This window comes from Malus sylvestris, chromosome 9 (genome assembly GCF_916048215.2).
Source record: "Malus sylvestris chromosome 9, drMalSylv7.2, whole genome shotgun sequence".
NCBI classification, from domain to species: domain Eukaryota; kingdom Viridiplantae; phylum Streptophyta; class Magnoliopsida; order Rosales; family Rosaceae; genus Malus; species Malus sylvestris.
Window position 1 is genome coordinate 7,171,171 of NC_062268.1, and position 21,782 is coordinate 7,192,952.

Here is a 21,782-nt window from a genome sequence, read left to right on the forward strand (position 1 = left end):
AGAGATCCCATCTTTATGAGAAAATTTTGGAAGGAATTTTTTGCATTACAAGGTTCAATCTGTGTTTTAGCTCAGGTTATCATCCACAGACAGATGTGCAAACAGAGGTGGTTAATAGGTGTTTGGAAATGTATTTGAGGTGCTTTTGCAGCCTACAGCCCAAGAAGTGGTTGACTTGGTTACCGTGTGCAGAGTATAGTTACTACACTACCTTCCACTCTGCCACTAAGCTCTGTCCCTATGAGGTGGTTTATGGGCAACCACCACATGAAATTCCAGTTTATGAGGCTGGTACTATAAAACTTGATCTGGTTGATAGGTGTTTGCAGGAGAGAAACATAATCTTATCTCTTTTAAAGGAAAATTTGATGGATGCTCAGAATAGAATGATTGTTCAAGCTAACAAACACAGAACTGAAAGGGTCTTCCAAGTGGTTGACTTGGTGTATTTGAGACTGGTTCCATATTAGCATTTATCCTTGGCTTCACATCCATTTCACAAGCTTCAGCCTCGATTCTATGGACCATATGAAGTGTTGGTTAAGGTTAGAGCAGTTGCTTATAAACTTAGATTACCAGAGAGTTCGAAGTTACACCCAATCTTTCATGTTTCCTGCCTTAAGAAGCACCTGGGTCCTAACATTTAACCTACTGTCTAGTTACCGGTCATCACCAATGCCGGAATATTGCAATAAGTTCTAGTAGCAATATTGGAGCGGAGGTTAGTCAAGTAAGGGACTACTGCAGCAACTGAGGTATTAGTTTAATGGAAGAATCATGCTCCAGCCTTGATTTCCTATGGTGTCCCAGTTATGATGTATTGCATTCATATTGAGTTGTGTTACTGTTGTGCTTTAGTCTTGTATGACAAGCCTTGTTTTGAAGGAGGGGGTATTGATAGGTGATTGTGTATTGTGACATTTGGTCTGGGAATTGTAGTGGTGAGTTGGCAATTGCTGACTAGGACAAACAAGAACTAGTTACAAATTGTTAGCTGTTAAGGTGGTTAGAAAGAGTGACTTAGGGATAGACCGGTAAACGGGTCGGGTGTATTGGGTTTGGGTTGGGTTCAACCCGACTGGTTAAGTTAACGGATCACCCGAACCCAACCCGTTAAGCTAACAGGTCACCCGTTTCACCTGTTAACCTTTTTATTTTATTTTTATGAAACTTCTGGGAAGGTCTGAATTCAAAAGTTTGACAAAGTGAGTAGCCAAATTTTAATAAAATTCCATGGAAACATCACATCTTTCAAGAAAGGTATCCATAAAGTTTCAACTTTTCAACAATCCCAAGTCAGATTTTTCAAATTTTCAAGAAACCCAATTGGGATGTGAGATTATGGAACTGATTCTATGGAGAATTGAAATTGAAATGAAAAATGGAATCTGGGTTATGAAGAACTCGACCCAATTGGGCAATTGAGAAAATACCCATAAACAGATAGCAAGATTTAGACTTTGCACAAACCAGCAAACATGTTATGAACAGGAAAATAAATTGAATTGAACAAACAATAATCGAATAAATAAAAGCTGCTGAAACTTTTGGAATAACTAAGAAAGATAGCAAACAGGTTATCTCTCAGAGAGCATGCGACGGTGTGAGAGAGAGATGTGAGGAACCTGAGGTTTTCTATTAGGACTATTGAAATTACACAAAAGTTCTCAATAACGGATCTTAACGGGTTTCGCGGGTTCACCCAAAATGACCCGTTATTTAATGGGTGATTAACGGGTTGACCCCGTTAACCACCTGACCCGTTTATCACTCATCCGAATACTAATTTTAACGGGTCGGGTTGGGTTGGGTTAACGGGTCGGGTGAAAAATGCTACGTCTACTTAGGGGAGAAGCTTCATGGCTACTATAAAAAGGGAAAACTGTAAGAAGGAAGTTGTTGTAATTGTTGATATTGAATAAGAAAATACATCTTCGCCATACATTTGAGTACAGTTAAGTCATCATGTAAAATGTTTACCGTTGTCATGAACTATGAATCAATACAACGAAGACTAAGACTAAGCTATGAATCAATACAACTAAGACTACGACTAAGTAAGATGCTTACACTTATATGCTACCTTTGACTTAAATGGCTACATGACCCACATTTCAGATTTGCTGTGAATTTAATAATTTCAGTGAGTACGAGGCATGATCCAGGTTTCTGATTTGATGTGAAATTTAAACCATTTCGGTGAGTATAAATAATAGTTTGCAACTGAGGCATTCTCTGAACAAATTTCTTCTTATTCCGCTTCTTCTGTTTTATGTCCCTGACTGGAGATGGAGATGGAGTGGCTCTTAGTTTGTCTTGTTACATTACCATTCTTATTCTTTACTATGCCGTCCTGTGCCAGCCAAGCAAATTTAGCACCAGGGCAATCTGTCGGTCCAAACCAGACGATGATTTCTCCCGCAGGGAACTTCGCATTAGGCTTCTTCAGTCCTGAAAATTCTACCAATATTGGATGTCATCAGTCATCATTGAAAGTAGGGTTAAAATATTAGAAAGTTTTTGTCTAGTGGTGTTGTTACTTTCGGTTCCCCCCTCACTTACTGTTTTTTATTCTTTGCTTTCGGCTCTTCATGCTGTAAAGCAAAAGCAAGATATTAGATTAAGTTTTAGAGGGATTGCATGTCATCATGATGTTGGCTTAGCTGCCATCTTCCCTGCTCTCTTCTTCACGTTTCTTCTTCCTTATATGCTGCAACTTGTAACAATTTTAGTCATGAAATAAATATATAAAACTTCAATATGGTATCAGAGCAGGAAAAATAACCTGCTTCTGCATTTCTTCTAGCTGATCGTATTCCATCTCTGACATGGCGGAAGAACATTCTTATTCGTTTGGAGATGAAAATCCCCTGCCTTCCTCCTCAACCGTGTCTGAGGTGGATGTAAATCCAAATCAAAGATTAAGCTCGGTCTTGTTAAATGAGTTTAATTACTTACCTTGGTCGAGAGCAGTGAGTCTTGCCCTAGGTGGAAGATCCAAGCTAGGGTTCATAAATGGAAGCATCGAAGTCCTAGATGTTTCCTCACCAACTTATGAAATCTGGCTTTGCAAGGATCAGCTAGTTATGTCATGGCTCCTAAATTCCATGGAACGTAAACTAGCTGAAATATTCAGTTATTCTGAATCATCATTCAAGCTATGGGAGACAGTCAAGGAGATGTATGGCAGCCAGAACAATGCTGCACGTGTGTTTCAATTGAAGAAGGACATTTCCAACCTACAACAAGAAGGAAAGCCCTTTGTTCAACTTCTGGGCAGCATGAAGAGCATGTGGAATGAGCTGGAAATGTATCGGCCTCATACAACTGAGGCGTCTTTGCTACTAAAAAGGGCAGAAGAAGACAAGATATTCCAACTCTTGTCAAGCCTCGATTCAGGATACGAAGACCTACGAAGCCACATACTCATGAACCCCGATCTACCTTCCTTCACCAGCGTATGTGCAACAATCCAACGTGAAGAAGTACGAAGGAAAGTCATGAACATTGGCACAAAGACCGGTGTAACTGAAGCAAGGGCTTATCTAGCCAACGAAAGAAAATACAAAGTGAAGAATCCACACTTAAAGTGTCAACACTGCAACTATACTGGTCACGTTAAGGAGACATGCTGGATTTTACATCCAGAATTAAAGCCAGAGTTCATGAAGGATAACAAGGGCTCACAAAGACTGAACCGTGCACCACACAGAGCCAACAATGCAACTGCCTCAACATCTCATGGTTCTGATGCACTCAAGAATTTCACTGCAAATCCAGCTGCACTCATAAATGAGTTTGCAGTGTATCTTCAAAGCAAGAAAGAGGTTGGCTTTGAAGATGGAAATTCAATAGCTTTGCTAGGCAAGTTCGCTGGATTTCTGACAGACACACAACACATGACCCGAGATGACATGCAAGGTATCATGACTGCTTTCAAAACTGCTCTTAATGTAAATATGATGCATGATTTGTGGATTGTTGATTCGGGTGCCACAGATCATATGACCAACCATGTTTCTAAGTTTCACAAGTTTGAAAATTTTTCAAAACCTTCTCAAGTCTCAACTGCCAATGGTGAGAGTTCTAAGGTTTTAGGGAAGGGAAATATCAACTTAATGTCGGACAAAATTGAGTCAGTAGCCTTATTTGTTCCTTCTTTTCCATTTCAACTTCTATCTGTGGGAAAAATCACTAATACCTTAAATTGTTTAGCCATTTTCTCCCCTCACAATGTCATTTTTCAGGATTGCCTCACCAAGAAGACGATTGGTGAAGGGTTTTACCTTGATGGCCTCTATTACATATCAAAAAGCAGTCCCAGAGGATTTCAAGCCAAGTCCAGTCCATCCCAAGATAATCAATTGTGGCATCAACGTTTAGCTCATCCTGCCCAACCTGTTTTGTCATCCTTGTTTCCAAACTTAGGAAATGATTTAATTTTGTGTGAAACATGTCATTTGTCTAAAGCCACCAGATTACCTTTTACCTCATCCTTATCTAGGACTAGTAAAGTTTTCGAACTAGTTCACTCAGATGTATGGGGACCAACGTTTGAATCTTTTGATGGTTATAAGTATTATGTAACGTTTGTTGATGATTTCTCTAGAGCCACCTGGTTATACCTTTTAAAGTCTAAGAGTGAAGTGATTGAAGTTTTTAAGGATTTTCACAATCTTGTTAAGAATCATTTTTCCTCTCAAATTCAAACCTTAAGATCTGACAATGGCACCGAATATATGTCCCATATCATGTCATTATATTTGAGCAAGCACGGTATCATGCATCAAACAAGTTGTGTCGGCACACCTCAACAAAATGGTGTAGCTGAAAGAAAAAATCGTGACATACTGGAAAAAAACGAGAGCATTAATGTTACAAATGAACGTACCAAAGAGATTTTGGTCACAAGGAGTCATGGCGGCTGTGTACATCATCAATAGACTTCCTAGCCGAGTCTTGGGGTTTAAATCTCCACTTGAAGTCATGAAAGGAAGAAAAATCGACCTTTCACATCTTAGAGTCTTTGGTTGTGTCTGTTTTGTTCATATACAGTCACACCATCGAGATAAATTGGACCCTAGAGCTCTCAAATGTATTTTTCTTGGTTATTCATCAACACAAAAAGGATATAAGTGCTATGATCCTCAACTAAGAAAAATAATTGTATCTAAAGATGTTCGATTTCATGAAGCTAACCCTTTTTTCAGCAAATCACATGAAGCCACAAGTCAGGGGGAGTGCATCTTAGACCTAATTCCTCTACCAAGAATCTGTACTCAAGATGTTTTAAATGACAGAGGTGCTAACCATGACCACATTGATGAATCTTCTACACCTCTCATTGAAGTCAATAATGAAGGTACTCATCCTGATAGTTCTGTGCATGATGATGACAACGGCAACCAAGAAAATCCTCAAGGTGTGGATGAAAATTTGAACGAGGATGAGATAAACCTCCCAGAACCTCGACCCAATCCTCGGCGTGATAGACAACCTCCCACAAGGTTTCAAGATTTTGTCACATATAAACCGAGGCATCCAATTTCAAATTGCGTGTCGTATCAAAAGGTAACTCCATCTCATGCTGCCTTTCTTAACAATATTTCAAGTCACAGTGAGCCTCAAAACTTTTATGAGGCTAATAACCAAGTTGTGTGGAAAGAAGCAATGAGAGATGAACTCAAAGCACTAGACCAACACAAAACCTGGAGCATCACCAAACTTCCACAAGGAAAAAAGGCAGTGGGCTGCAAGTGGATCTATAAGATCAAGTTTAATTCTGATGGTTCGATTGAGAGGCATAAAGCCAGGCTGGTGGCTCGAGGATTCACTCAAACATTTGAGGTGGATTACAAGGAAACATTTGCTCCTGTTGCAAAAATGAACTCAGTAAGGGTTCTATTGTCTGTTGCGGTCAATAAAGGTTGGTCTATGTACCAAATGGACGTGAAGAACGCCTTTCTACATGGTGATCTTGAAGAAGAAGTCTATATGAGATTGCCACCAGGACACCCTCAAAGCCAAGAGCCTAATTTGGTGTGTAAGTTACATAAGTCAATTTATGGATTGAAGCAATCGCCACGTGCTTGGTATGCAAAACTAAGTACCGTTCTTCATAGCATTGGTTTCAAAAGGAGTAATGCAGATTCATCATTATTTGTTCGCACAAGAGTTGCGAGCAAATTAGTTGTGTTAATATATGTGGATGACTTAATAATTACAGGTGATAATGCTGCTGAAATCACCACACTCAAACAGTCACTTCAACAAAAATTTGCAGTCAAAGATCTTGGGGTGTTGAAGTATTTCCTTGGAATCGAAATGGCATCTTCTTACAAGGGATTATTTCTTAATCAACGAAAATACGTCATGGACCTACTTAAAGATGCTAATATGAGTAATGCTAAGCCTGCACTTACCCCTCTTGATAGCAAGCTCAAGCTTGACTTGGGAGGCACGTCACTCTCGGATATCAGCTTATATCAGAGGCTTGTCGGCAAGCTGATCTACCTAACGATCACCAGACCAGACATCTCACATTCAGTAAGTATCGCCAGTCAGTTCATGCACTCTCCCACCATCGAGCATCTGAACCTTGTCAAAAGGATCTTACGTTACTTAAAAGGGTCTGTTGGTCGTGGCATCCTCATGGCAAAGAATGACAACACTCAAATCATGGGGTACTGTGATGCTGATTGGGCAGGAAACGCAATCGATCGCAAGTCCACCACGGGTTACTGTACCTTTGTTGGTGGAAACTTGGTCACGTGGAAGAGCAAGAAACAAACTGTCATCGCAAGATCAAGTGCTGAAGCTGAATATCGTGCAATGGCCTCAACCGCGTGTGAGCTGATATGGCTAAAAGGACTTTTATGTGACTTAGGAGTGTTCACAGCTCAACCAATGACATTATTTTGTGACAACCAGGCTGCCATGCACATAGCATCAAACCCCGTCTTTCACAAGAGGACGAAGCATATTGAAGTCGACTGTCACTATATCCGTGAACAAGTACAGTCGCAGGTGATTCAGACGCATTACGTAAAAAGCTTCGATCAGCTGGCTGATATATTCACTAAACCTCTGGCTTCCCATCAGTTTCAAAGGCTCCTCTCCAAGCTTGGATCCATCAACCTACTGGATCCAGCTTGAGGGGGAGTATTGGATGTCATCAGTCATCATTGAAAGTAGGGTTAAAATATTAGAAAGTTTTTGTCTAGTGGTGTTGTTACTTTCGGTTCCCCCCTCACTTACTGTTTTTTATTCTTTGCTTTCGGCTCTTCATGCTGTAAAGCAAAAGCAGGATATTAGATTAAGTTTTAGAGGGATTGCATGTCATCATGATGTTGGCTTAGCTGCCATCTTCCCTGCTCTCTTCTTCACGTTTCTTCTTCCTTATATGCTGCAACTTGTAACAATTTTAGTCATGAAATAAATATATAAAACTTCAATAACCAAACACTTCCTTGGTATCTGTTACAGCAGAATGCCAAAGGCACCAGTAGTAGTATGGGTTGCTAACAGAGAATCCCCACTTGATCCTCCGGGTGTTTTCATGTTCCGTGGTGATGGAAAACTCGTTGTGTTGGATTCCATCATGTATGGGAAAGTTATCTGGTCTTCTGATGTATTATTATCTGCTTCTGCAGTGAATGCCACGAAAGCAGTGTTAATGAATACTGGTGACCTTCAAGTGATGTCTGGAGAAGACATTTTGTGGCGGAGCTTTGATCATCCTTCCGACACATTGTTGCCCGGCCAGAGGCTTAGCCGGAACAAAATAACAGGCCAACAAGTGCGTCTGACATCGTGGGCAACACTAGCTGATCCAAAACCTGGAATATTCAGCGTAGGCATCGATCCAAAAGTTCCCAGGCAGCTAATTACCTGGAAGGGAAATGCTACATATTGGAGAAGTTCTGTTTACTTCAGTAAGGATGTAAACACATACTTTAGAAATCAAAGTGGGGGCTTTTTTTACATTGCTTACAGTTTCGATGCTGATGGTATTTATTTTACTTTTGGTGCGTCGGATAACTCCATAAAACTGAGGGCCGTTTTGAGTCCATCAGGCAAGCTTAATCTGCTGCTCTGGATTGATGAAAATGAGACATGGATTGAAGAGTGGGCAGAGCCTACCAATAAATGTGACTTTTATGCTCGATGCGGTCCATATGGTGCCTGTGATAAAACCGGTGATCCATTCTCGTCACAATGCAAGTGTTTGAAGGGTTTCAGGACCCAATTTAAGAAACAATGGGCTATGGAGGACTGGCCCGGTGGTTGTGTTCGGGAAAAGGCATTGGTATGTGATAAAGGCGAAGTGTTTTCAATGTTTGAGAAGATGAAACTACCAGATGATGCTATAATTTTTGGAAATAGGAATATGAGTGAATGTGAATCTGAATGCCTTCAGAACTGCTCTTGCACAGCTTATGCCTATTCAAAGGTGACAGAAAAAGGTGGTCTAGGATGCTTGACATGGTCTGGTAACTTGACGGATCTTGTCGAGAATCATCGTTTTGGGCAAACCATGTATATTCGTGTTCACCGCTCTGATCAAGGTATGTTTGTTTGGTTTCTTTTTCTATTTTCTGTGTATGTATTTGTCGTGCTAGGATAGCACCAAACCTTTATGGAACCAACTCAAGCTAACCCACATGAAATTTATCTTATGAAATGCAAGAACAAAAATATAAAAGAACACCAAGATTTTAATAAGGTTCCTCAACAGTCAGTGTAACTGGAGTACGTCCTCGGAGCAGTAGGAACTCACCCAATAATCCACTATCAACCAAATGGGAGTTGACACGGCCCGACCCTGATATTCCCCGAATACCAGAACCGACACGTGCTGGCCGACACCCGGGGGTGACGAAAGCCATTAATTGATACAAAAGCTAAGAATAAGAAATAAATAAGGGTTAGAAATTTGAAATACAATGAACTAACAATTTAGGAACGTATTCAGAGCATACAACTAAACCTAATCACTAAAAAGATTTAGATAAAATTTAATGAATAAAGAAGTGGGTCCTACATCGAGAGGATCCGAAGATGCTGCTGCGGAAGTGCCTTCACGCCAGGATTAGGTGCCTTGATTCTAAGTCCTGAATGGGGACGCAAAACAAAGGTGAGTGGACTAAGTTTATATATATAATAATGATAAAACAGTTATCAATGTACTAACCCCCAAAGTTTACATAATGAAAACTACAGCATAATAAGTGATGGATTTAATAAAAATCCTAGCATGCCAAAATATCTCAAAAGTCACATATAGCGGAATATCATCGCAGAAATCAAACAATAAACGTCTCATAAATCGTCTCGTAAACGTGGTGTGCTGCTAGTAAGATCACCGAATAAATATAACTCCCGGCCCAATGCCTCTTCATTGTCTCTGTGCCCGTAGCCAGAGATTACCAACTCCCGGCCCAATGCCTCTTCATGTCCCTCAGCCTGTAGCTAGGGATTATTTCTCCCGGCCTAAATGCCAACACCAAATCCTCACCCTAGACGACATAGTGTCTACTAGGTACGCACGAATATTTACGCCTCTCATAAATAACCACTTCATAGTATAAAGTCATCCATCGTCTATACTATAAAGAAGGGTTTCTAAAACATGTTCTAGCATCCTATCGTCATCCATCGGATAGTCTACCAGTTCATGGTTTTTATAGAAAATACGATATATAGAAATATAGCTCAGAATAGGCTAACAATTTATTTCCTCACCAAAACACGAGACGAAATCAATAAATTCAGTAAACAGGATTGATATAAATCAATTCAAAAAATTCGTTGGCATGCTAATCATTTATGCAATTACTATAAAATCATGCAATTTTAGAAGGGGTCCACTCACAGTATTTAATTGCCAAAAGCTGCGCCACTAGTGAAGATGGAAACGTCACAATAATTGCCCCTAAGCACATAAATAGCATATTTAGTCAAACTCTTCTTAAACGACTGAATTTGGGAAAACGGACATTGGAAATGGGTTCAGAACGTCGAAATTAGCTTAAGAGGGATTTTGAGCAAAAACCCGAAAAGTCAACCTTAAAGGTCAACGTTGACCGGGGCTCAACAGTCAAATTAGGTCTAACGAGTTTTAGGCTTGAAATCCGGATTAGGGTTTAGGTTAAATAGGATTAGGATATATTGGGTTTTTGGTTTTCTAAGGTTTTTGGGTTAAAAGGGTTTAGGGTGAAGAAATGGGGTTTGGGCCTAAGCCCAAACACACATATACACCACAAACACACACACACACACACACACACACACACACACACACACACACACACGGCATGCATGTGCATGCATAAACACATACACACACACACCCACGACACCAAGGCCCTAAGGCCTTACAAAAACTAACAGGGCTTTAAGCCCTTTGAATTAAACCGGCCCAAGGCCATTTTAAAAACTATAACTAAAAATAAAAATTAAATGGGTTAGGGTACTGGGCTAAGGCAAAACGAGCTTAAGGCCCGAGGGAAAGGGGAAAGGCCAAATGGCCTGGTGCGGAGGAAGAAGAAGGCCAGAGCTGCTACAGCTCTGGTCACCTGAAAATATGAGCTTTAAGCTCCGATCTAAGTACGAACATGAAGAATGAGGAGAGAGGAAGAGATTGCTACCTTCCAGAAACCGTAACTCGGTCGGAGGTGACCGGAAAAAGCTTCCAAAGTCCACGATTCGCCGGAAAACGGGTGTGCTCACCCACAACGATTCCGAAGCAAAACCTACGTAAAAATGGAAGGTTCAAGCTTCTAAATCATAACCAAGCATTATGCTAGGTACGAGAATGAGGGATTCGAGACTTACCCCAACAGAAAAGAAGAAAAGGTTCGCCGGAGTTTTGCTCCGTGTCGTCGATCTTGCGGGCAGGGGGATCCTGGGCTTGCTACAAGCCTCTTCTGTGGGTGACACTGTCCTAGTGAGTCCAGGGAGAGAGAGATGCGAGAGGTTGAGGGAGAGGGATACAGGAGAGTTGAGAGAGCTACGGGAGGGAGAGACGAAGAAGAAGAAGAAGAAAGAGATCAGAAAACATAAAAATAAAACAAGGTGGGCCCCACGGGCTCACCAATTAAGGACTAAACCAATTTTAAAATATAAAAGGGGTTGGGGTGTTTCAATCTACCACCCTTAAAAAAAATTTCGTCCTCGAAATTTAAAATAACATACTACACTGAAAAACTTGATAAATACGAAAAAGGATACACATATATATATGTAACGAAGAAATCAAATCAGAGCGGTTGTACAAAAGGAAAAATGCCATCCCGTCGCGATCGGGTTGCAATGATTCCATCTTCCGTGCCTCTAGGCTCAAACTTTCTTTCCCCATCAGTGTAAAAGAACACATACTTTAATAAAATATAAAGTCGAAAACACAAAATAATTTAAGTCCAGATAACGTCAAAATATATAAGTAATAACATATAGGCCAAAAACTCGAACCAACTTAAAAATGAAAACATAAATACTTTTCCAAAAACATTTGTAATGCCAAAACAATTAACTAGAGTAAATGAAGTTAAAATACTTATACTGAAAATCAAAACTGAAGAATGAGAGTGGGTCTTGCCCAAGAATTCGAAATATCACATATTCCGAGAATAAATGTGTCTTTGGGTCGAGTCCCAAGAATAACAATTCCGAATTTGCGTCAGTTGCTGTAGACGAATCTTCCTGCCCACTTGCTTAATGAACCCAAAAAATAAGCTATCGATATCACAGTCTGCAGCCCGCAATATCAACCTCACATTTGTTGTCTCGATAAGCAAGTAGTAATTCCCTGAGGATGCACAATTTTACACGTCGTAAATTCGATCATCTGAATACAAGCTCGCACAACTCCTCTAACAACCAATGTTACCTGTAGAAACTCTAGTACCATGTCGCAACAGTGCCATACCCAAACCAAATAAAACAGAAACTGCCGTCGTAAAACTCTATCCCGCACCAATCATCATATTCTCCTCAGTTCTTCCAAATGTGACCAACTACTTCAAAATTTTGCCAACAAGGAACCCACTAGAAAACGGTACCTTGGGATTCAAGAGAAGTGGCTACCATGTTAGTAGTAGACACAAAAGCTCGAACCAAGCAAGTAGAAAACGAGAAGTCATCTTCCTCAACACGCAGTATCTCTTGGGAACTATTGTAGTGCTCAATCCACCTCTCCATTTTTGCTTAGTTGCATATTTCAAGTCAAACAAGATCAAAGTTGGTGGAAAGAAGAACGACTCGCAAATGGTCAACCTAACAACAAAAGAGAGTACACACATTTTGAGAGAAGTGCAAAGATTATCCAATTCTCGCTTCGACCGTCCTGTAGTGCCATTCCAGAATACACCAAACAGATCTGCTAGAAATGTTTTAACAACCACGTACTCACAACAATAAGGTTCGGAAGTGAAGCAGTGGAAATATGCGTTGAGACGAACACATATCGTCGAAAAATAACCGATGTGATGCTTATGAATTCTAGTAAGATGGTGATACAATATGATGACCTTCTGCACCAAAATCTTCACCAGTCTCTTACCAAAGGACAACTCAAACTTCATCCCCACGATGAACTCTTTATGATAAGTCTGGTAAGCTTGTGAAAAGATTATGCTCCCAACATTCATGTCCAAATCGATAAGAATTGGGCGCACACTTCCGTCGAATCCATCGATCGTGAATTCCTCACTAATTGAGCGAGAAACCATGTCGGAAAGGCTGAAACAATACTCAAGAATTTAAGGGTCAAAATAATTCCATAAAAAGATAGATTACAAGAAATCAGGATTTGAACCAGAAACCACGCCAAGAACAAACTCCTATTGTTCCGACATGATTCAGTTTCATATAGAGAGACGAATAAGCAAAGGAAGGTGAAGATGCAGAAATAGAAGTAAATGTTTATGATTATTTTGCAAATCATCACAGTATGGTTAACTGGTTTTCTTAGCCAAAAGGAAGTAGGACTAAGCTCAAGAATAGTTAAGAATTGTCAATAAGATTTGACGAGGCCAAAGACATTTCGAAATTCACAATACTTTGTGAGAGCTGTTTCAAAGTTCAGCATTTAAACACAGAACCTTGGAATCAACAGAATGACAAAGAAGAAAGATACGAAACAGCCTGCGTATGCATGCAGTGGCACGATTGGCTACCTTAAAGTGATGCCCTTGAGCAAACCAAAGCTCAATGAGTCCAGAGAAGTTCAGAGTAAAGCTCGATCTTCGTACAATGATGAATATGATAGAGTCTCAAGCCATTACACTAAAAATTACAAGGCCGAACAGGTAGGCTGCAAGCAAGGGACTAAGTTCATCTTCACCGAAAAGTACGCGGACGAGGAACTAGGATTTTCCGCCAAGTACCAGACCCAGGTGAAGTTCAAGGAATCTGTTTATCCAAACAAGATTGGATATTCATCATCCAAGTCCAACTATAGCAACAACCAGAATTGCAACTCAATTTGGAATTTGATGAGAATAACGTCTGCTACTGAGGAGTTTCCAAAGATTTCGATGTAGAGCCGACTCTGCCCACAATTCCTAGGGAACGCATGTTGTAGAGTGGCATCACCATTTCGAATCTACAGCTGGTCTTAACCAAACTTCCGTTCACTGAGATTTCTAAAACACGTCGCTTCCAAGTAATACTGACTCTACCCTTCATTCCCAAGGGATGCACGTCGTAGAGTATCAATCCGATGTTTAAAGTCGTCCAACAAATCAAACACGTCACCGATAAGGCACAATCCTGAAATGAATTCTCGAATTTCAACCAGAATGTGACAATTCAATCAGAGAGAGATTTGCACAACTGCACCGACTGGCACAAAATCCAGAAGTCGTGACATCCAAATGATGTCAAAACCAAGACTTTACGAGAATAGAAGAGAATCCTAAGTATGCTCTGAACAAACCACGCTCTGATACCAATTTGACACGCCCCGACCCTAATATTCCCCGAATACCAGAAACGACACGTGTTGGCCGACACCCGGGGGTGACGAAAACCATTAATTGATACAAAAGCTAAGAATAAGAAATAAATAAGGGTTAGAAATTTGAAATACAATGAACTAACAATTTAGGAACGTGTTTAGAGCATACAACTAAACCTAATCACTAAAAAGATTTAGATAAAATTTAATGAATAAAGAAGTGGGTCCTACATCGAGAGGATCCGAAGATGCTGCTGCGGAAGTGCCTTCACGCCAGGATTAGGTGCCTTGATTCTAAGTCCTGAATGGGGGCGCAAAACAAAGGTGAGTGGACCAAGTTTATATATATAATAATGATAAAACAATTATCAATGTACTAACCCCCAAAGTTTATATAATGAAAACTACTAGCATAATAAGTGATGGATTTAATAAAAATCCTAGCATGCCAAAATATCTCAAAAGTCACATATAGCGGAATATCATCGTAGAAATCAAACAATGAACGTCTCATAAATCGTCTCGTAAACGCGGTGTGCTGCTAGTAAGATCACCGAATAAATATAACTCCCGGCCCAATGCCTCTTCATTGTCTCCGGATTGAAACACCCCAACCCCTTTTATATTTTAAAATTGGTTTAGTCCTTAATTGGTGAGCCCGTGGGGCCCACCTTGTTTTATTTTTATGTTTTCTGATCTCTTTCTTCTTCTTCTTCTTCGTCTCTCCCTCCCGTAGCTCTCTCAACTCTCCTGTATCCCTCTCCCTCAACCTCTCACATCTCTCTCTCTCCCTGGACTCACTAGGACAATGTCACCCACAAGAGAGGCTTGTAGCAAGCCCAGGATCCCCTTGCCAGCGAGATTGACGACACGGAGCAAAACTCCGGCAAACCTTTTCTTCTTTTCCGTTGGGGTAAGTCTCGAATCCCTCATTCTCGTACCTAGCATAATGCTTGGTTATGATTTAGAAGCTTGAACCTTCCATTTTTACGTAGGTTTTGCTTCGGAATCGTTGTGCGTGAGCACACCCGTTTTCCGGCGAACCGTGGACTTTGGAAGCTTTTTCCGGTCACCTCCGACCGAGTTACGGTTTCTGGAAGGTAGCAATCTCTTCCTCTCTCCTCGTTCTTCATGTTCGTACTTAGATCGGAGCTTAAAGCTCATATTTTCAGGTGACCGGAACTGTAGCAGCTCGGGCCTTCTTCTTCCTCCGCACCAGGCCATTTGGCCTTTCCCCTCGGGCCTTAAGCCCGTTTTGCCTTAGCCCAGTACCCTAACCCATTTAATTTTTATTTTTAGTTATAGTTTTTAAAATGGCCTTGGGCCGGTTTAATTCAAAGGGCTTAAAGCCTTGTTAGTTTTTGTGAGGCCTTAGTGCCTTGGTGTCGTGGGTGTGTGTGTGTGTTTGTAGTGTATATGTGTGTTTGGGCTTAAGCCCAAACCCCATTTCTTCACCCTAAACCCTTTTAACCCAAAACCTTAGAAAACCCAAAACCCAATATATCCTAATCCTATTTAACCTAAACCCTAATCCGGATTTCAAGCCTACAACCCGTTAGACCTAATTTGACCGTTGACCCCCGGTCAACATTGACCTTTAAGGTTGACTTTTCGGGTTTTTGCTCAAAATCCCTCTTAAGCTAATTTCGACGTTCTGAACCCATTTCCAATGTCCGTTTTCCCAAATTCAGTCATTTAAGTAGAGTTTGACTAAATGTGCTATTTATGTGCTTAGGGGCAATTATTGTGACGTTTCCGTCTTCGCTAGTGGCGCAGCTTTTGGCAACTAAGTACTGTGAGTGGACCCCTTCTAAAATTGCATGATTTTATAGTAATTGCATAAATGATTAGCATGCCTACGAATTTTGTGAATTGATTTATATCAATCCTGTTTACTGAATTTATTGATTTCGTCTCGTGTTTTGGTGAGGAAATAAATTGTTAGCCTATTCTGAGCTATATTTCTATATATCGTATTTTTTATAAAAACCATGAACTGGTAGACTATCCGATGGATGACGATAGGATGCTAGAACATGTTTTAGAAACCCTTCTTTATAGTATAGACGATGGATGACTTTATACTATGAAGTGGTTATTTATGAGAGGCGTAAATATTCGTGCGTACCTAGTAGACATTATGTCGTCTAGGGTGAGGATTTGGTGTTGGCATTTAGGCCGGGAGAAATAATCCCTAGCTACGGGCTGAGGGACATGAAGAGGCATTGGGCCGGGAGTTATATTTATTCGGTGATCTTACTAGCAGCACACCACGTTTACGAGACGATTTATGAGACGTTTATTGTTTGATTTCTGCGATGATATTCCGCTATATGTGACTTTTGAGATATTTTGGCATGCTAGGATTTTTATTAAATCCATCACTTATTATGCTAGTAGTTTTCATTATATAAACTTTGGGGGTTAGTACATTGATAACTGTTTTATCATTATTATATATATAAACTTGGTCCACTCACCTTTGTTTTGCGCCCCCATTCAGGACTTAGAATCAAGGCACCTAATCCTGGCGTGAAGGCACTTCCGCAGCAGCATCTTCGGATCCTCTCGATGTAGGACCCACTTTATTCATTAAATTTTATCTAAATCTTTTTAGTGATTAGGTTTAGTTGTATGCTTTGAACACGTTCCTAAATTGTTAGTTCATTGTATTTCAAATTTCTAACCCTTATTTATTTCTTATTCTTAGCTTTTGTATCAATGAATGGTTTTCGTCACCCCCAGGTGTCGGCAAGCACGTGTCGGTTCTGGTATTCGGGGAATATCAGGGTCGGGGCATGTCAGGAGTTTACAAAGTGTTGGCAATCTCACAACCCAAATAACCCAATACACCCAATAGCTCTCACACACCACAGAAACAAATAGAGAAAGAAATATAATGTATAATTTCTTTTCTATACATATAGCTCAAAGCTATTACAACAACTATGATGGATGATTGCTAACCAAAAAAGAAAACCACTTTCTTCTTCTCTTCAACAAAGGGTTGTTGCACCCTTTCTATTTTTTTTTTATGCTCTGCTTTTCTCAGCAGCTCTCTTCTCTCTCTACTCCAAAATGAAATGAGCTTTTTTTCTCACACTTAGTGCCCCAACCGAAACCCCCTTATTCTTTTCTTTAAAAAAAGCCAAAGAGACATCATCATTTTCTTTTCCCCAAAACAAGGAAGAAGCATAATCATGTTGTCCTTTTTTTTCTTTTGATTTGTTTAATAGCCAAAAGCTTTTTTTGTTTTGTTCTCCACTTGGCCACTTAGCCACTTATTCAACAATCTCCACCTTGGCCAAGTTCCGAAAAACGCCATGATAAGCCAACCAACACAATTAACAAACAACATCACTCCCAAATACTAGCAAGAGAACAACTCATGCCGAGCTAAATGCTCCAAAACTCCTACTGCTCAACGCCTTCTTTATATAGGAAAAATGTGAGCCAAGTTCAAGTGATGAACAAACTTGGCTACACCAACAACCTTAGTCAACATATCAGCGGGGTTGTCTTTAGTTGGAATCTTTTGGAGAATGATTTCCCCTTCACCAACAATTTCACGAACAAAGTGATAACGCACATTTATGTGCTTGGTCCTCGCATGATGAACCTGATACTTAGCCAAATAAATGGCACTATGACTATCACAATGTACCTCCACCTACTTCTGATCAACCCCCAAATCTCTAATCAGCCCATGTATCCAAATGGCCTCCTTTATAGCTTCAGCAACTGCTATATATTCAGCCTTTGTAGTAGACAAGGCAACAGATGACTGCAAAATAGACCTCCAACAAACTGGCCCTTTAGCCATAGTAAACACATAGCCTGTAGTAGACTTCCTTCCATCCAAATCACCTGCATATATGAATCAACATAACCAACTGCAAAATGACCAATACCAGAGTCATCTTTCTCAAAACATAAACCAACATCTCGAGTACCATGGAGATACCTCAATATCCACTTAGCTGTTTGCCAATGCTCTTTACCTGGATTATGCATATATCGACTCACCATGCCAACTGCATGAGCAATATCCGGTCTAGAGCATACCATTGCATACATCAAACTACCAACCAAATTTGCATATGGTATATTTTTCATTTGCAGCTTCTCTTTATCAATTTTAGGACATTGTAGATAACTCAATTTAAAATGAGGAGCCAAAGGGGTATTAACCGGTTTGGTTGAATCATGAACTCCAAACTTCCGAATCAACTTCTCAAGGTATTGTCTTTGATTCAAACTGACCAAACCCTTCTCTCTATCTCTAGTGATCTCCATGCCAAGGATCTTCTTCGCTTCACCAAGATCCTTCATCTCAAACTCATTTTTCATTTGCTTCTTCAATTTTTCAATCTCTTCAACATTCTTTGAGGCAATCAACATATCATCAACATATCATCAACATATATCAACAAATAAATGAAATACCCATCTTGCAACTTCTTGAAGTACACACAATGATCATATTGACTTCTAGAATAATTTTGGCCTCTCATAAATTTATCAAACCTCAAATACCATTTCCTTGGAGATTGCTTCAAGCCATAAAGTGATTTCTTCAATTTGCAAAACAAATTCTCCTTCCCTTTCACTATATACCCATCCGGTTGACACATATAAATCTCTTCATTCAAATCACCATGTAGGAAAGCTGTCTTCACATTAAGTTGCACAAGCTCAAGATCATACTGTGCAACAAGAGCTAACATAATGCGAATTGAGGAGTGTTTCACAACCAGAGAAAAGATTTCATTGTAGTCAATGCCCTCCTTTTATGCATACCCTTTAGCAACTAATCTTGCTTTGAATCTCACATTGCTTTTCTCATCAGCATCTTCCTTCTTGGCATACACCCATTTGCAACCGATAGCTTTCTTGTCCTTAGGCAATTTAGCTAACTCCCAAGTCTTGTTCTTCAAGAGAGAATTCATCTCATCACCCATGGCATTGCACCATCTCCCATTTTCTTCACTCTCAATAGCTTCCTCAAAATTGGATGGAATCTCATCAGTGATAATAGGAAAAGAAAAAGAAACATAGTCACTATACCGAGCTGGCTTGGTAATTTGTCTCTTTCCTCTATTCTTGGCAATAAACTCTTGAGGTGAAACTTCCTCTTCAACTTGAATAGAATCTTCAAGTTCAACTTCTTCAACATCCTCATGGTCTCCAACTTCTTCACTTGTAGTGGCTTCAACATCAGCGGAAATGGGATTTGAAGTACCAGAGGCAACTTTCTCAAGCTCCACCTGTTGGACATCTTTCACATTCTTCTTAGAGACTTTGTACATACTTTCTTCATCAAATGTCACATCTCTGCTGATTACAAGTTTTTTCATCTCTGGGCACCACAACCTGTAACCTTTGACACCACTACTAAAACCAAGAAAGATAGCCTTTTTGGCTCTAGGATCAAGTTTATTTTCAGTCACATGAAAATAAGCAGGTGAACCAAACATACGGATATAGTCATAATTAGAAGAAGGTTTTCCAGTCCATACCTCCATTGGTGTCTTACCCTGAACAGCAGCTGAGGGTAACCGGTTGATGATGTGACATGTATAATTAACTGCCTCTGCCCAAAACGACTTGCTCAAACCCGACTGAGACAACATGCATCTAACCTTCTCAAGCAAGGTTTGATTCAATCTTTTTGCAACTCCATTTTGTTGTGGAGTTCCCCGAACACTGAAATGTCTTACAATCCCTTCTTCTTTGTAAACTTTCAAGAAAGGGTCAGATGTGTATTCACCACCATTATCCGATCTCAAAATCTTAATCTTTCTCCCAGTCTGGTTCTCAACCATTTTCTTCCAACCCAAGAAAATGCTCAACACCTCACTCTTGTGCTTCATAGTGTAGACCTAAGACCTTCTTGAATAATCATCAACAAAGGTCACGAACCAATGTCTACCACTCAAAGAGGGAGTCTTTGTAGGACCCCAAACATCTGAATGCACATAATCAAGAATGCCCTTCGTCTAATGTACAGCAGTACCAAACTTCACTCTAGTTTGCTTCCCCAAGACACAATGCTCGCAGAAATCAAGCTTACAAGTCGTGGCACCTTTTAGAATACCTTGTTTCACAAGCCCTTGTAAAGCTTTCTCACCGGCATGGCCTAATCTCATATGCCACAGTCTAGTAGTATCAGAATCGGATGTGCCCATATTTTCTGAGACTACAGATGCTTCACATGTCACAGTGCTTCCTTGCAATAAATACAAATAGCCACATCGAGGAGCTTTCATCACAACAAGTGCACCATAAGTAACTTTCAATGTATGTCTATCTGAATGAAACCTGAAGCCCTTGGATTCCAAAGTACCCAAAGAAATAAGAGTTTTCTTCAAATTCGGTACATACTGAACACCTGTCAACTCTTTAACCATGCCATCATGCAACTTCAAACGAACTGTACCAATCCCTTTTGTTATGCAAGGATTGTCATCTACCATGAACACAACGCCACATCAAACTCTTTCAAGCTTGAAAACCAATCCTTGTGAGGAGTCATATGATGAGTACAACCCGTATCCAACACCCACTTAGTAGCACAATCAAATGATGAGGAAGTGGTTAAAGCAAAATCAGAAAAATTTGTTTCAACCTCAGCAACATTAGCTTCAGAACTTTCTTTGCCTTTGGTCTTCAATCTAGGACAATCTTTCTTCCAATAACCCTTATTACAACAAAAGGCACATTCATCCCTTTTCAAAGGTTTTCTACCTTTAGAGTTTCCTCTAGGTCGAGACTGTGATTTTTTCCTATTAGAAGATGATCTTCTCTCCGATGATCTACCTTTAACAAATAAAGCTTCAGAGGTACTATCATGGTTTTTATCTCTATTCCTCATTTCATAATTCATCAAGGCATTGGACACATCTTCAAATTTCACAGTTTCTTTACCATGCATAATAGTGGTAACAAAATGCTCATAAGAGTCCGGCAAGGAATTCAACAATATTAAGGCCTTATCTTCATCCTTAATATCCTCATCTAAATTTAACAAGTCGGCAATCAACTTATTAAAAGCACCAAGGTGTCTAATCATTTTTGTACCTTCTTTGTATTGGAAGCGGTAGAGCTTTTTCTTCAAGTGTAGCCGGTTCTCTGCACTCTTCATTATATAGTTGTCTTCCAATTTTTGCCACAACACACTTGCTAATGTCTCCCGCATCACAAAATACTTCTGAGTTTTTGCAAGGCACAACCGAATTGAAGAGCAAGCCCACAAATTTAATTTCTCCCATTCCGACTTCGACATAGCTTCCGGCTTCTCTCCCAAAGCGGCAAGTAGATCTTGTTGAGCCAACACATCTTTGACCTCACATTGCCACATCCCAAAGTTGTTTGTGCCATCAAACTTTTCCACTTCGAACTTTGCATTTTGCACCGTAGTTCTTGCAAACTCAGAGCTGCTTCCAAAAGGATTCTCATCTTGCCCGTCTGACATCTTTGGCAACTAGACAGTACTCAAGAGCAACCAGTGCTCTGATACCAATTGTTGTGCTAGGATAGCACCAAACCTTTATGGAACCAACTCAAGCTAACCCACAAGAAATTTATCTTATGAAATGCAAGAACAAAAATATACAAGAACACCAAGATTTTAACGAGGTTCCTCAACAGTCAGTGTAACTGGAGTACGTCCTCGGAGCAGTAGGAGCTCACCCAATAATCCACTATCAACCAAATGGGAGTTTACAAAGTGTTGGCAATCTCACAACCCAAATAACCCAATACACCCAATAGCTCTCACACACCACAGAAACAAATAGAAAAAGAAATATAATGTATAATT

General features: G+C 40.0%; 1 protein-coding gene and 1 long non-coding RNA gene across 2 annotated transcripts; both read left to right on the top strand.

The window, feature by feature from the left end:
* Positions 1 to 7,489: 7,489 nt before the first annotated feature.
* Positions 7,490 to 8,626, top strand: LOC126582650 (G-type lectin S-receptor-like serine/threonine-protein kinase At2g19130). Its single transcript, XM_050246809.1, has 2 exons — positions 7,490 to 8,567; positions 8,622 to 8,626. Exons 1-2 carry the CDS (start codon positions 7,490 to 7,492, stop codon positions 8,624 to 8,626), a joined length of 1,083 nt encoding a protein of 360 aa, XP_050102766.1.
* Positions 8,627 to 14,828: 6,202 nt separating this feature from the next.
* Positions 14,829 to 16,542, top strand: LOC126634598 (uncharacterized). The gene is made up of 4 exons (XR_007627394.1): positions 14,829 to 14,873; positions 14,956 to 15,060; positions 15,696 to 15,755; positions 16,464 to 16,542. It is a non-coding gene; the product is annotated as an uncharacterized LOC126634598 (long non-coding RNA).
* Positions 16,543 to 21,782: the final 5,240 nt, after the last annotated feature.